Genomic DNA, 15,547 nt, shown 5'->3' with positions numbered 1-15,547 from the left:
TCCCATATAGGACCTTATTCTGGTCTGTTCACAAGGCCATGTGCGTTCACACGGGGCCAATATTTTTGCTTTGCGCTTCTCTGCGCATGCGATGAGTGAAAAAACCCAGTGAAAAAACTGGTCGCTGGGTGCACCCAGTCTTGCGAATGGAGGGGAGGGGGGCACCGGATATGCCTATTTCCATATGAAAACGCTGGGCGTTCTCATGGTGATGGTGCGGGGGACAGACAGCTGACATCACAGCCCGCCCACTTCCCTCCGAATGTGCACTCAGATCTAAGGTTGCTCTGAGCAACCTTAGCTCTGCGTGCACGTTCCACATCATTCAATTGGTCGGCGACCATTGTGAACTGGGGTTGGGGTATTTTTCCACCTCTGCTCACCATCCACAAGTTCTGCCACTGCCTTAGATACCCTATTTTTACCAACATGCAATATTTCACATTTATTTACATTGTATTATGCAGCACAGTGCAACATATTCTTCTGTTGCCATTAAATTCCGGCAAAAGTTGGCTAAACGTGACTGCCGGAAGTATTCTATAACTAGACTAAATGCATTACTGCATAACAAAGATTGCCGCTAATATAAGCGCCATTCTAAAACCTTTACTAAAAATGAACATGAAAAAAATAAAATAATAAATTCCATTCTGGTAATCTTTTCATACTTTTTTTACAGATTATTATAAAGCATGGGCATTCGCCTGGCGACCCACCAGCTACTGTGGAACTATACATTCCAGCATGCCCTGCCACAGTTTTACTATAAGGGCATGCTAAAAACATGGCATAGCATGCTTGGATTTGTTTGTTTTTCACAGTAACTTTGAGAGGGGGGGGGGGGGGGTGTTGAAAACCCCTTATTAGAGGATGGGGACCTGAGGGTAGATTTACTACAGGTTTAACTATTGAATTCTATATAATGTCAGCTTAATATTTTGCTATGGGCAACCCCGGCAATTTTAGTAGCTTTAGTAAATGTACCCCTTAGTCTGATAGACAGGTAATCACCGCTATTGTATGCCTTTACAGTACAGTGTGGCGGACCTGGTACACTTAGATTTTAGTGTGACCTGAGTCCAGCCAAGTTTACACTCTGCTCTTTTCCAGTAACATCCCTTCAGGCTCCCCTGTAATAATTAAATCATGGGCACGCAATTGGAACTTCCTTATTTAGCCACTGTGTTCCAGATGGATCATAAAATAATCCTAATGAGCCGCCCACGTAAGATTGGGCCCGATGTCAGTCTGGCATGTCCACAAAGGCACCTAGAGATTTATTAAGGGCCCAAGTGACTTAATCTGCACTTCTAAGTACAATCTAATCCTCAAAGTGCTTGCTGCATACTGCTTCATGAGAGCGGGATGTGATTCCGAGACCTGACTAGAAGTATGCAGAAGTGATAAGTGTTCCCATCCTAAAGTGGCTTCTCCGTCTGCTGACTGTACGCCACGCGCGGCACATCGCTGCCTCACAACTTTTCATGAATGGAGGAGGATAGGCAAATCTCTTGTGTTGCCATTTAGTTCTGTCCCTGTATTTACATTTTGTTTTGAAATCAAATAAACCTTTGAAGATGTAGTGAAAATAAAGGGTGTTGGGTTTTGCATATACCCCTTTCACACCAGTCAAAATTCCCGGGCCAAAATCCTGGGACCGATGTGCCGGGATTTCAGCTGGGTCAGGGTTGACACTGCTGGTGCAGGTGACTCTCCGAGTGAGGCAGAAGCTCCCGAGTGCCGGCAGTGGCATGCACTATCCTCCCATGTTCAGGCGTGGCACGCACACCCCAAGCATCCCACTTACAGCTCAGAGCACCCGGCCAATCCCAGGCTGGCCCTACCAGCATCATCCCACTCACCCCGCCTCTACTAATACCCCTTTTACACCAAAACACCGGGTAGCACCCGGGTTTTTGGACCCAGCTTCAACCCGGGTGCGACACTGCTTACACCGGCGGCTGCCCGGGCAAACTTCTCCTGTTTAAATTAAGGTTTCCTAACTTTTTTATTTAAAATACATATAGTTATAGAGTGCGGCTGATGTTTGTGAGTACAGTCGGAGGTGCATTGATCGATTACTGGTGGCGTTTGAGTTGTGCCTTTTCTATATGCAGTATATGTGTGTGTGTCTATAGATTGTGAGCAGGGCCCTCCTACCTTTTGACTGTTTGTAAATACCCTGTTTGTTGTTTCTCTGTCTCCTTTTTTAAAGTGCAACGGAATATGCTGGACTATAAAAGAAACTGTTAGATCTATCTATCTATATATATATCTATATATATATATATATATATATATATATAGATATAGATATAGATATAGATATAGATATAGATATAGATATAGATAGATAGATATAGATAGATATAGAGATATATAGATATAGAGAGATATAGATATACACACACATAATCTCATTATATGTATCACTCACTTGTGGGAGGGGTCAGAGGTGATGTCACCTTCACTGTGGTGCTGAGTGATTTAGTTCACACACATCACTCCATACATACACATAGTGATGTGAGCTGAGCAATCTGTGCTAACCCAATGTTTGTTAATGCACATGCAGGCGATCTTAGTAGATTTTGACTGCATGTGTTTAATTTCTGGGCCGGTGATAGCAACGCGTGGGACTGCGCATCGCTATGAGGCATACACACGGAGCAATCCGTGCTACATTTTTAAGCAATCTAGATGGATTGCATAGAAAATGGGTTTTAATCACCCCATGTGTATGCTCCCCTGACACAATTCTACAGTCTGAATTCACTTCTGTGATTTACCATACTTACGCCTCACACACCATAACGCCATATGAGGGAAACACACACACTCCTTAAAATCAACCAAAAATAACATCACATAAATTTCCACAACCAGAAATGTATAACACTGAATAGAAGAACAAGTGAGGATATACCAAAAAAGTACATTTGTTTTATCAAAATATAAGGCTGAGCTTTATTTATATAGTTGTAGTTCTGATCAGGTAAAGAGCACTAGATGAGAGGGAAGAGAGACGTGGAGAAAGAGGGGGCGTAAGCCGATTTATATAAAATGATAATGTGTGGTTTGTTTAGGGACAAGGAAGTGACCCCAGTGTGCTGAAGAACATGCATCTGATGAAGACTGATAGTTTTGAGACGCTGGATTGTAACTCTACTTCTGCTCAAGACAAGGTATCTGCATTCTGTGTTATCCCAACTCTACTTCCACATGCATAGAGGGTGATTCTTATTGACTCGCAACATAGCGAGATCGGCCCCGCCCCGATGTTTTGGGGACTGCACATGCGCATTCTGTATTATGCAAATGGATTCGGCGACTTGCATAGTCGCCAAGCTATTTGCAAGCATTGGGGCGGACGCATGGAGATGCCCAGCGTCTCCTTGGCTGTGCCAAACCCCATCTTCATTTATACGCATGCTTTTTTTTTTACTGACTTCTGTTTATGAAGGAAGGAAAAATAATTTGATGGTTGGCGACAATCTGGTTTCTCCTGCAGCGGAGGCATGCGAGGGGATATGTTTTCACTCCAGATCCCCTAGGATGTTACCGAGAGGAATTGGGGGGAGGGGGTTTCGGGCGGCTGGCAGTGTCTCAGGTGCTCGGTAAGCTACGATGTTTGCTGAATCCGTCCCATAGTAACATGATTATCATTATTGTATAGTAGAGTCTGTAAACCACATGCGGACCGTGTGAGAAGCGGAGATGGTGTGACCAATGATGTGTGCTTGTGGACACCCCAACACTATCAGCCCTAATCTCCCAATAAATATGTACCAGAAATAAAATGGTCATCATCCTTACCATGCGGTCCTGATGATGGGACAATTTTATGTTCAAGCCTGAGGCTGTCCTATCCACCCCATTGTTCGTCTGGCCATAGTCAAATGTAAATTCGTTTTTGATCATCATAAAATGGGCTTGCCTCAGTGGTATAGAATAAGAGAGAGAGCATGGAAACATTTTTTTTTTTAATTTGTAAAAAAAACATCCTGACCTATGTGCGCTGACCAAAACTAATTTAGAAATATGTGGTATCGCTATGAATGCTACGATTCAGTTTGTATGATTAATTAAATCTGTGACGTTGCGATGCAAAGAATCAATGGAAATGAATGGCATCTCACAGCGCTCCTCCAGAGCCGAGCTCAGGCATGTGTAGGTCACAGCGCGACTTCCAGAGCAGAGCGCATGCATTCCTAGGTGCACTGCGCGTCCTCTAGAGCAGAGCGTACGCATGTCTAGGCTCACAGCACCTCCTCCAGAGCAGAGCACACGCATGTCTAATTGCACGGCGCGTCCTCCAGAGCAGAGCGCACGCATGTCTAATTGCACGGCGCGTCCTCCAGAGCAGAGCGCACACATGTCTAGGTCGCAGCACGACTTCCAGAGCAGAGCGCACGCATGTCTAGGTGTACAGCACCTCCTCCAGAGCAGAGCACACGCATGTCTATTTGCACGGCGCGTCCTCCAGAGCAGAGCGCACGCATGTCTAATTGCACGGCGCGTCTTACAGAGCAGAGCGCACACATGTCTAGGTTCAAAGCGCATGCGTTCCTAGGTGCACGGCATGTCCTCCAGAGCAGAGCGCACGCATGTCTAGGTGCACAGCACTTCCTCCAGAGCAGAGCGCACGCGTTCCTAGGTGCACGGTGCGTCCGCCAGAGCAGAGCGCATGCATGTCTAGGCTCACGGTGTGTCCTCCAGAGCAGAGCGTATGCATTCCTAGGTGCACGGTGCGTCCTCCAGAGCAGAGCGCACGCATGTCTAGGTGCACAGCACTTCCTCCAGAGCAGAGTGCATGGTGCGTCTGCCAGAGCAGAGCGCACGCATGTCTAGGCGCACGACACATCCTCCAGAGCAGAGTGCACTCATTCCTAGGTGCACGGCGCGTCCTTCAGAGCAGAGCGCACGCATGTCTAGGTGCAAAGCACTTCCTCCAGAGCAAAGTGCACACATTCCTAGGTGCACGGCGCATCCTCCAGAGCAGAGTGCCCACATGGCTAGGCTCCCAGTGTGTCCTCCAGAGCAGAGAGCACGCATTCCTAGGTGCACGGCGCGTCCTCCAGAGTACAGCGCATGCATTCATAGGTGCACGGTGCGTCCTCCAGAGCAGAGCACGAGCATGTATAGGTGTACAGCGCGTCCCTTGGGGGGGATACTAAGCTTTTGGACACAGTGAACTAGAATTTTAAGGGGTGATCCTTTTGTTTAAGTATTTGTTACTGCATTCATCTCCTGAATAGAGACCTAAAAAAGCACTTCCTTATGTCACCGATAATTGCCAGCGTTGTCTTATCACCTTTCGCTCTTTGATGTTTCTTTTTAATAATTGTTTGGCATAGCTTCTGTTCTACGCGGCAAGAGCACACTTTAGTCATCGCACAGAAACTACAAGGCAGATGAAACCACTTGTACAATGAAAGCAACCTGACATGGGGGGGGGGGGGGGGGGGGGGGGCGCCAATGGTCCTTACACTGTAGGAGCCAGCCAAAAGTTAAATCACACTACAAATTGGAACTGTTCTGGAGAGATTGGCTTTGCCTAATCTTAGTATGGTCATGCTCTGCATTAGATCACATTCATGTGTATTACAGTAAGTCATTAATTGCAAAACTAGCAATCACTAGCAGCATTTGTACAGCTTCAGATGCTGTCATGTCAGAATGAATGGTAGCAAGAGACAGGAGTTGCTCTTTTCAGCGAGTTGGTCCTCTTACGCAGCTTCTGTCTTGTGTCTGAAATGAGCCAACTGTCTCAGTTTGGTGTAATTTAGTCCAGCAGGTGTTATGTGAACGCTGATACAAAGACCAAATATTCTAATGATAAGCGTTTTCCTTACCCTATGGTGTGGACGTGATTCTAGCTAGAGTAATGTATCAGACCACCATTAAGGTCTACATACATTGGGTTGACCACTGAAGGTTGACACAAGACAAAACATTGACGGTGAAAAGGTCGACATGAGAATTAGATCATTGGGAAGGTAGACCGTCAAAAGATAAACATGGGTTTTTCACATTATTATTTGAGCGGACATGGCGGTATTTCATGCCCCACCATCCAGTAGGGCACGGAGGGAAAATAGAATAGAGTGCCGAGCATATCGAGGTACCGTGCCTCAAGCATGGCGAGGGCAGCGGAGCACTGATACGCTGTCCATGTTGACTCTTGTCGACATTCGGGACAATAAAAACGGACAATTGCTTGTGTCGGCCTGTTGACCATAGGCATGTCGACGTTCAGTGGTCGACCCAATGTATGTCGACCTTAATTTGGTAGAGACAATGGCCCATACACATCAGAGCCTTAGAACAGTGGTCATGTGACATAAGGTGTCACATTTGTGGTAAGTTGCCATAAAGGGAAGTCATTTCTTGTAGATCTACTCCCCACCCCCTGTATTGTTTTCACTGTGCAGGAGAACATTGGTTTAATTGGGTGCCTGTAATAAGCAGACAGTGGTCAGCACTTCATGTCGTGTACTCATTATCTAATTGTGTGTGGTCATACCATATGCCCAGTGTATTTTCATGACTGTGCTTTTATACAGTTCACTGGAAATTGGAGATGGGGCCATCTGTATGGATTAGCTTAAAAATATATATATATATATTTTTAGGTAGTTAAGATTATTTTCATGGTGTCCACAGTAGGGATTGGTTTAAAATTCCGGCGGTCGGAATCCTGGCGATCAAAATCCCGACGCCGAAATCCCAACAGGGGGGGGGGTACATGGATCGCCCCCCTTCACCCTTGCGGGCTCGCTGTGTTCGCCACGCAGTGGGCCCGGTGCCTTGCTACGCTCGGCACACTAATTTATTCTCCCTCTATGGGTGACGTGGACACCCACAGAGGGACAAAGTGACGGGATTCCCACCGCAGGGATTTAAACTGCATCCCCCACAGTAGTGTGCAAAAGTTTTAGGCAGGCATAAGGAAAACAATTTGCAAATACTGTATGCTTATCAAAATAGAAATGTTAGTTTTGTACCGTTTAGTTTGATCACTTAAAGTGCAAAATGAATGAACAGAAGAAAAATGTAAATCAAATCAGCATTTGGTGTGGCCACCATTTGCCTTCAAAACAGCATCAATGTTTTTAGGTACACTTGCAGAAAGTCAGAGATTTTGTAGGCTTATATTCAGGTTTATGATTAATAAAACTAAAGAGGTTGTTATGGTGGTGTTTTTCATATGTAGGTTGAAACACTTTAACATTAACTGAACCAGAAACCGCTGTGTAGGAGGCTTAAAACGAAGTCAGGAACAGCCAAACTCTGCTACAAAGGTGAGGTTGTGGAGGACTGTTTCATGTCACAGGTTATACACCATGGCAAGATTGAGCACAGCAACAAGACACAAGGTAGTACTGCATCAGCAAGGTCTCTCCAAGGCAAAAATGTTAAAGCAGTTTAAGCTTTTTAGAAGACGTTTAAATAAATGGGGAATGTTAGGAACCATAAACGAAGTGGTCATCCAAGGAATCTTAGTGCATCAGTAAAAGATTTCTCTTGCTTACTTCCCATTGGAAGATGTCTAACAGTGCCATCAGTCCTGAACTGGTAAAAATGAGTCGGACCCAGGTACATCCATCTACTGTTCGGAGAAGTGTGGCCAAAATTGGTTTGATGGAGGTGTTGCGGCCTTAAAGCCATACCTTCGAGGTGGAAACAAGGCCAAGTGACCTTAACTATGCACAAAATATAGGAACTGGGGAGCAGAAAAATGGCAGCAGGTGCTCTGATCTTATGAGGCAATATTTGAAATATTTGGCTGTAACAGAAGGAAGTATATTTGCCAAGTCTGGAGAGCGGCACATTGAGTGTCTGCAGGCAGCAAGGTTGCATGGTGGAGCGTCCTTGCAAGGTTGGGGCTGCATTTCAACAACTGGAGTTGGGGATTTGTTCAGGATTAATGGTGTCTTCACTGCTGAGCAATACAGGCAGGTACTTATCCATCATGAGATATCATCAGGGAGATGTCTGACTCCAAATTTATTCTGACCCCAAACATACGGGATACGGTCATTTGGTCGACACCATTATGTCGACATGGGTCTAGGTCAACAGGTCATTAGGTTGACACAAGCATTAGGTCGACAGTGTCTAGGTCAACAGTCAAAAAGTCGAAATCAGGTTTTTCACTGTTTTTTGAGCCGACATGTGCCGACAGGCGGTATTTCATGCCCTACCATCCACTAGGGCGTGGTGGGAGAATAAAATAGTGTGCCCAAAGCATAGCGAGCGAAGCAGTGCACTGGAAACTGTGTTCATGTTAACTGTGTCGACATTCAGGTAAAAAAACAGTGAACAATCCCATGTCGACCTTTTGACTGTAGACCTAGACACTGTCAACCTAATGCTTGTCGACCGGAATTATTTTTAAGCATACCAGCACTGGACCACTTATACCCTCTGCTAAGAGACAGAAATGTCAGTACAACAGCAGATCTTATGCTTGAAGGCCCACACCAAGGGGGAAATTTACTAAGAATACGAATACGATATTTCGTATTCTGAATACGAATGAATACGACTACATACGGCTGTTTCAGCCATATGCAAGTTCCGGAGGGTAATTTACAAAGCAGTCAAATACGACTGCTTTGTAACCCTCCAATGGCGTAATGATTCGTATTAGTCAGATCCGTGCAGGGTGTAAAAAAATAATAATAGAAAAATAAATAAATAATGTTAAAAAACGGCGTGGGGTCCCTTAGCCAGCACCAGGTTAAAAGAGCCTGGGTTGGTAATAAAAAATCAGGAAACCCGGCAAATAGGGGTTCCCCGATAGTTTAGAACCAGGGCCGGTGCTGGTTCCCAAAATATGGGGGACAGAATGAGTAGGGGTCCCCCTGTATTTTAAGAACCAGGCCCAACCAGCCAGCAGGGTAATGCCACAGCTGGGGGGAGACTTTTTATACAAGTTCCCCCGGCCAAAGCATTCATCCCTACCGACCAGTCAGCCTGGCCAGGGGCCCTGGGGAGTGGGGACCCCCCCCCAATAAAGCCCCCCCCTCCAGGACTTGCCTGACCAGGATGAAGCCTGGTGCTGTCCCCGGTGACCCTGGGCTGTGGTCACCGGGCTGATGATCTAGTGTAAAAAAAAAAGAATAAACTATTGATTAATACTGTGGAACTATGAGTCCCAGCAAGCCTCCCCCGCATGCTGAGAACCACAAGTCCCAGCATGCGGGGCATTAAAGGGCCCGCTGGCACAGTATTAAAAATAGTCAAATAAACACACACTAACACATGAAAAATAAAACTTTAATACATCCAAAGCCCTTTCATACTGATACTTGCCTATCTTGAGCCCGTAGGTAGGTCCCGGGGTCCGGGTCCAGGGGTCCGCCGAAATCCATAGGGGACCTGTGGAAGCAAATTCTACTCACGGGTCTCCTCCGGCGTAGATCTGTCCTCTTCTTTCATGCAGTAGTCCTCCGGTGCTTGGCAAAAAAAAAATGACAACCCGGCACCAGCGAACAGGAGAAGCGCTGAGGGTTCATCTTCAGCGCCTCTCCTCCGAATGATTCTATTGGCCGCCTAGCGTCCAATCAGGAGCCGCAAAATTCGGACCCTGGTGATAAGGAGCAGGTAGCACTGTCTGCAACAACTGCATAAGGCGATCATGTCACCATGGAACAGACTGTCTAAGGAATGTTTCCAGCACCATATTGAGTCCATGGCGCAGTAAATTCAGACTGTTCTGGCGGATAATCCCTAATGCTAGAAAGCTGATAATGTATCCGCAGAGTTTATATAAGCATATGCAACAGGCATTCCAACCATGGTCCTCAAGGCACACCAACAGTGCAGGTTTTCATATTATCCAGGCTTCAGCACAGATTGTTTAATCAAAATAACTCTGGTACTAATTAAGTCACCTGTGCCAAGCCTGGATATCACTAAAACCTGCACTGTTAGTGTGCCATGAAGGACCGAGGTTGGGAATGCCTTATATACAGTATATAATAATGTATATATAATTTGTATGTAGGGATGCAGTCATTCGGTCGACAGTCAAAAAGTCGATACATCAAAAATGTTGACATGAATGTTGACCTAGACACTGTCGACCTAATAACCCATACTCATGTATGTAAATGGAGTTGAAAGCTACAGGCCATTGATCTGCAGTTGTTGCCTGTTTGGTCACACTCTGCAATTACAAATATTATTTCCTTACTACAGTATCTGCAAGAAATTCTAGTGCTGTTGTGCCATCTAGTGGAGAATGAGAGAACAGCAATGATGATCAAATATGTTTAGGTTCTTAATGATAACAGTGTTTGTCAGTGTTAAAAAGAGGTCACACAAAGTCCCTTTCCGCTAACTTGACTTCTATCTTTAGGCAGCTTGCCAAGTGGAAATAACACTACTTAGCATTGCTGTCATTGCCTAGGAAGAGTTGTGATCTGTGTAACGTGTTTTTCAAGTGACCCACTGGCATTTCAGTGACCAAGATGGGAATAAATAAACAGGACATACATGTATTTGCATACAAAACAATTTGCTCTTCGTGGTCTATAGAATATATCTGCATTATTGTCAGGGATGTGAATTGTTGCTTTCTTTCTATGTTTAGAAGTGAGTCCCCTTATAGCAGTGGTCAGAGAAAAGGGGGTAAATTACCCCAAATGTGGTAAAAATGAAATTCCTGGGGGAATGGACGGTCGCGCTGCCAAGACACAGCCGGCATTTGTATAAATCTATATGCATGCCCGGCTGTGTCTCGGCAGCGCAACCATCCATTACCCCCAGGTATTTTGTTTAATTGCATATAGAATCTGTATATAGATTCTATATGCACGCCCGGCTGTGTGTTACAGTACTGTAGTGTACAAGGACCTGACGCAGTGTAGTGAGTCAGGCCCTTGTGTACAACACGCTTCCCTGAGTGATGCTCTGGGCCCCACCTCCATCAGGTGTCAGCCACAATCAAATCCTCATTCTTTCATCTGAGAAACATAGCCAGAATCAAGCATTTAATTCCCTCAGAAGACCTTCCTAAAGTCATACATGCATTTATATCATCACGACTAGACTACTGCAATGCTCTCTACCTGGGTCTTCCAGCAAAAGAATTGCACCGCTTGCAGCTGGTACAAAATGCAGCCGCCAGACTATTAACTAACCAGCCCCGCTCCTGCCACATAACTCCCATTCTCTACACCCTTCACTGGCTACCTGTAAAATGGCGAATCGTTTTCAAGATTGGCTTACTCACTTTCAAGGCCCTACATGACCAGGGCCCAAGGTACCTGCAACAGCTGCTGATCCCCTACTGTCCTACTCGATTACTACGATCCACTGAAGAAGGACTACTAACAGTACCCAGAATCTCCCTGAATTCATCTGGGGGTCGAGCTTTCAACTTTGCTGCTCCAACTCTGTGGAACTCTCTTCCTCGCACAGTGCGAGAAGCGCCCACTATAGAATCCTTTAAAAATAGACTAAAGACATACTTATTTACCCAAGCATTTTACTGACATCTACTGTTAAGCTTGTTTTGTATTTCGAGCTGTAAAGACAATGTGTGAAGCACTTTGAGTCCTATTGGGAGAAAAGTGCTATATAAATATCATTATTATTATTATTAAGTCCGCCCGCTTCTTCAGTAGTGTTGACTAGTTACTGCGCCATCTCGGCAGTGCTCATTCTGCACTGCTGCTGCGGTGCCGAGGTTCTTTGTCTGGTTATAGGCTCCTGTCAAGGTATACCCATCTATAGTCTAGGGGAAATCATCTTGTAATACTGACATTCTGGGAGGTATTCAATGTGAATACCTGCGAGGTGCAGCGAATCCTTTTTTGGATTCGCTGCACATTCGCCACGTTCCGGAGCCGGCGGGCTCCGGTATTCAACGAGTCAGGGGCAGCGAGCCCCTGACTGGCGAATATGAGCTCCTGCGGCGATTGCCGCAGGGAGCCTGAGGACGGTGCCAGGCAGAGAGATGGTAGTCTCTCTGCCTAGCCCAGACCTTTGTGGGGGGTTAGGTGGGCTCCCCGGGTGCCAGCAGCGGAGCGTATATTCACTACACACAATCGTAATGATCATGCAGTGAAAATATGAATATGTAATGAGCGGCTCGGCTCCGGCGCCCCCTGCTGGCTGCTGTGTAAAAAAAAAAATATTATTTTTAAAATTAAATATATATTCATGTGCTTACAGCACATGAATAAAAATAGCATGCCCCTCCTCAGAATAAAATTCCTGATTTTTTGACACCAAATGTAAAAAACAAAACACTTTATTTTAAAAGTTCACATTCCACTTCGCCATGAAAAGATAGCGATTGCTACTCGGTGAATCATGGCGAAAAAAACCTTGAAATGTATTCGCCATGTGGTCATTGAATAGGGTGATTCACCGTTTTTGTCAGAAATTCGCCAAACAGCACAAATTCGCCATAAAAACCTGGCGAATCAGGCTCATTGAATACCGCCCTAATAGTTGCCTGGACGTCACATTATCAATGGTTATACCACACACAGCCTGGCAGCCATTGATGATACCACACAGCCATATGTGGTGGTAATCATCATCATCCTCATCAATTGCTGCCAGGCTGTGTACCGTATAAGCAGGATATATCATACATTTCTGGGGGTACAGTGTGTATCACAATGATATGATTTCCTTCCTTTCAAATCAAGGGGGTAACATCGGCATATCTAAATATATTTTGGGGTAAAAAAAGTTCCATGACCCTGCCTTATAGCATAGCGTATCTATGCATCTGGAATGACCAGATGCATGATTGGGCATCAGCCATGTTTGTACTTTTTCAGTTGCCGTAGAGTTTGGTCTCTTGTAATCCAGATACACGTGTGTATGGGCGACCTGTGCTAACCAGTGTTCTCTGGTTAGAACTCTGGCACTTTCACTAGATCTTGACTACGTGTAGTCCAGGTTTGAGCTGGCGATGGGCAACACATGTGATCCATGCTTAATTTCTAAGCAATCTGGTGAGATCACTTAGAAAATGGGTAATATCACCCCATCTGTATGCCCCTTTACAGTAATACGTTTTGTTTTGTTATATGCTTTCCACCAGGCATCCAATATTTTTTGTCTAAACATTGAACAGTCCTAGGTTTTAATTATTTCTATTTTCCTTTTCAGTCTTATCCTACAGTACAGAAACACCTTACAGTTGAAGAACTGTTTGGAACCTCACTGCAAAAAGAACAACCAGCACCTATGTGTCCCAATGCTGCCATGAATAGGTCCTGCCTGCCAGATGTAGGAGAACACAACGTCTTCCGGCAGCCTGTGGTGGTGAAGGCCGAGTCCAGAAGCTTTAACTGCAGTGCTAGTGATTTCAGTCACCCTACCTGTATTGCTTCAGGAATAGTATCTCACATTCCAGCATCACAAATGGACTCGCAGAAAGTGGCTCAGTATCCTGTACGTATAAGCCCCAGTCTCTGTTCGTCAGCTGAAGTCCTGAGCACGTCCATCCCACATACTTCCAGCCTGATGCACATCACACAGATGTCTCCACATTTGGGTCAGGCTGTCTCAGACTTTGCTTCCCACAATCCGCCCTCGCTTCCACCCTTGGCCCCTATCCGCAGTAGTAGCTTTACTAGCACTTCTCATTCAAATGTGGATCTTCTACAGAAGTTGAAACTTACCCCTCAGAGTAACACACCTCAGACGATCGGCAAAAATGCAATAGCGCCAAAGTTCTCCACCACAACAAGCCAGCTAGCAACGCCTGAAAGCTTCAAGGAGAGTTCCCTGAAAACCTTACCAGCCGGAACGCTTGCGATGGCCTCTCTTCAGGTATGCTATTATTCTAATTGGTTAAAAAGTCTTCTCTATTTAGATTTTACAAATTTTCAGTTCTTTACAGCAACTTGCCATAGTTATAGGAATGTGTATACAGCACACAATCTGTCTGTCACCGTTTTTTTTTTTACTTGCATGGTTTGGATTGGTTGATTAAAAGACAGGCGAGTCAGCTGTCTCTTTTTGACCTGAATCATATTGATAGGGACATTTAGATTGGTAGTTGTCATAGTGGGCCTATCCAACCGTTCTCACTTTTGACCCTGCCTTCAGTATTTTTTTTCCATATTCACTTTCATAACTTTCAGTCTGCAGTGTAATTGACATATATCTGAAGTGAGATTTGGGCGGAGCGGGCCGATAAATCTGACCAAATCTCATGTGTTTGACATCCCTTCCGACCCGATGCGTGGTCCTGTGCACGTCGGATCGGAGTTGGGAGATTGAAAGGGCTGCACTTATGTGCAGCTTGGGGCCGGGTGGGGGGGATGCAGAAAGGCATGGAACGCTGCAAGCAGAGTGGCAGGCATGGAAAGCCGGGCGGCGGGCGAACTATAAAAAAAACACCCCATAAAAGTGAATGGGCAGCCAATGAGTGTCTGAGAGAGCTCCCTGCCAATCAGTGACTTCCCATTCATTTGTATGGGAGGAGTTGTTGTTCTTTTTATGTTTTCCTGCTTCCTTTCCTGTTTTATGCACTGTCAAAGTTATTTACAGTTAGCCCATTGTCCTGGATACTGACAGTACAGTAGATCTGCTACAGAATAGGTTCTCAAACTCTGGGGTAGATGTATGAAGGAGGGAGAAGCAGTATCCGCACTGTTATGTGTGCGAGGAGAACGGAGCACCCCTGTTATTATCGCCACTGCTATCTATACGACAGCATGCCAATATGCAAGGCACTGTCATGTGTCATGATACCTGCAGCTATCCATTTATACAGCTGCAGGTGACTGTGCCCCATTGACAGCTACTGAAGTGGCTGCAGCAGCTTCAGGCTTTGTACAGTGAGCTCACGTTAGTAGCGATACCCCTCCCCAGCTGCCAAGACAATACATCTTTGTACTGGCGCTACCCACTTTGCCATGGTGGGTAGAGCCATATCGGCACAATATGAGCACATTTACCCAGCAGGATACCAAACCGTTCATATTTTCCAGGTCTCCCCACAGAACCACTAGTGAAATAATGATCTCCACCCTTGTCACTGTTAAAATGTGTCGGTGGGTAATAAATAAACCTGCACACATGTTAGATGACCTGCAAAGTGCCCTATTTTCCTAAAGACTACGTTTTAAACCCCTGTGCTACAGGAAGAACTGTGTTATCACATACATGTTACACAGGCAGCATCCGGTCCCGGTATTGGTTGTGCGTGGAATATATAGCAATATATAAATGTATATGTTTATTGAATGATTTAAACTACATCATTCACCTTGCAGATCCAGTAAAGTTAAGGCCGATTTACGACCTTTCGGGCCGATATATCGCTCCATGTGATCTGATCCGATGCATAGTCCCGTGAGTGCCGCATAGGAGCCTCTAAATCACTCGTACTGCACCATTGATTTATCGGAATTGCATGAAATCTGATGGGAAAAGGAGTGGCATTTCCAGTCCCTCTATCCCCCTAATCCAGCCCATCAGATATATCTTATGGTACAATTGTATACCATAAGATGCATCTCATGCTATTTATCTCGGCTTGATCAATCGTATGAGATAT

At 45.3% G+C, this 15,547-nt stretch overlaps 1 protein-coding gene across 2 annotated transcripts in view; it reads left to right on the top strand.

Annotated features, from left to right (window-relative positions):
• DCP1A (decapping mRNA 1A) overlaps positions 1-15,547 on the top strand; it is a 63,438-nt gene that overhangs the window by 36,691 nt on the left and 11,200 nt on the right. Inside the window, exons 6-7 of one of the 2 annotated variants that reach the window (XM_083156187.1) lie at positions 3,090-3,188; positions 13,147-13,812. In XM_083156187.1, the coding sequence (XP_083012313.1) occupies positions 3,090-3,188; positions 13,147-13,812 (765 nt within the window). The remainder of the gene's footprint in view (positions 1-3,089; positions 3,189-13,146; positions 13,813-15,547) is intronic. The other variant, XM_083156189.1, reaches the window with a different exon arrangement.

Source organism: Crinia signifera, chromosome 8 (genome assembly GCF_055691185.1).
Source record: "Crinia signifera chromosome 8, ASM5569118v1, whole genome shotgun sequence".
Classification (NCBI taxonomy): Eukaryota; Metazoa; Chordata; class Amphibia; order Anura; family Myobatrachidae; genus Crinia; species Crinia signifera.
The sequence above is the reverse complement of the archived record's forward strand: the minus strand, read 5'-3'. Positions and strand labels throughout refer to the sequence as shown.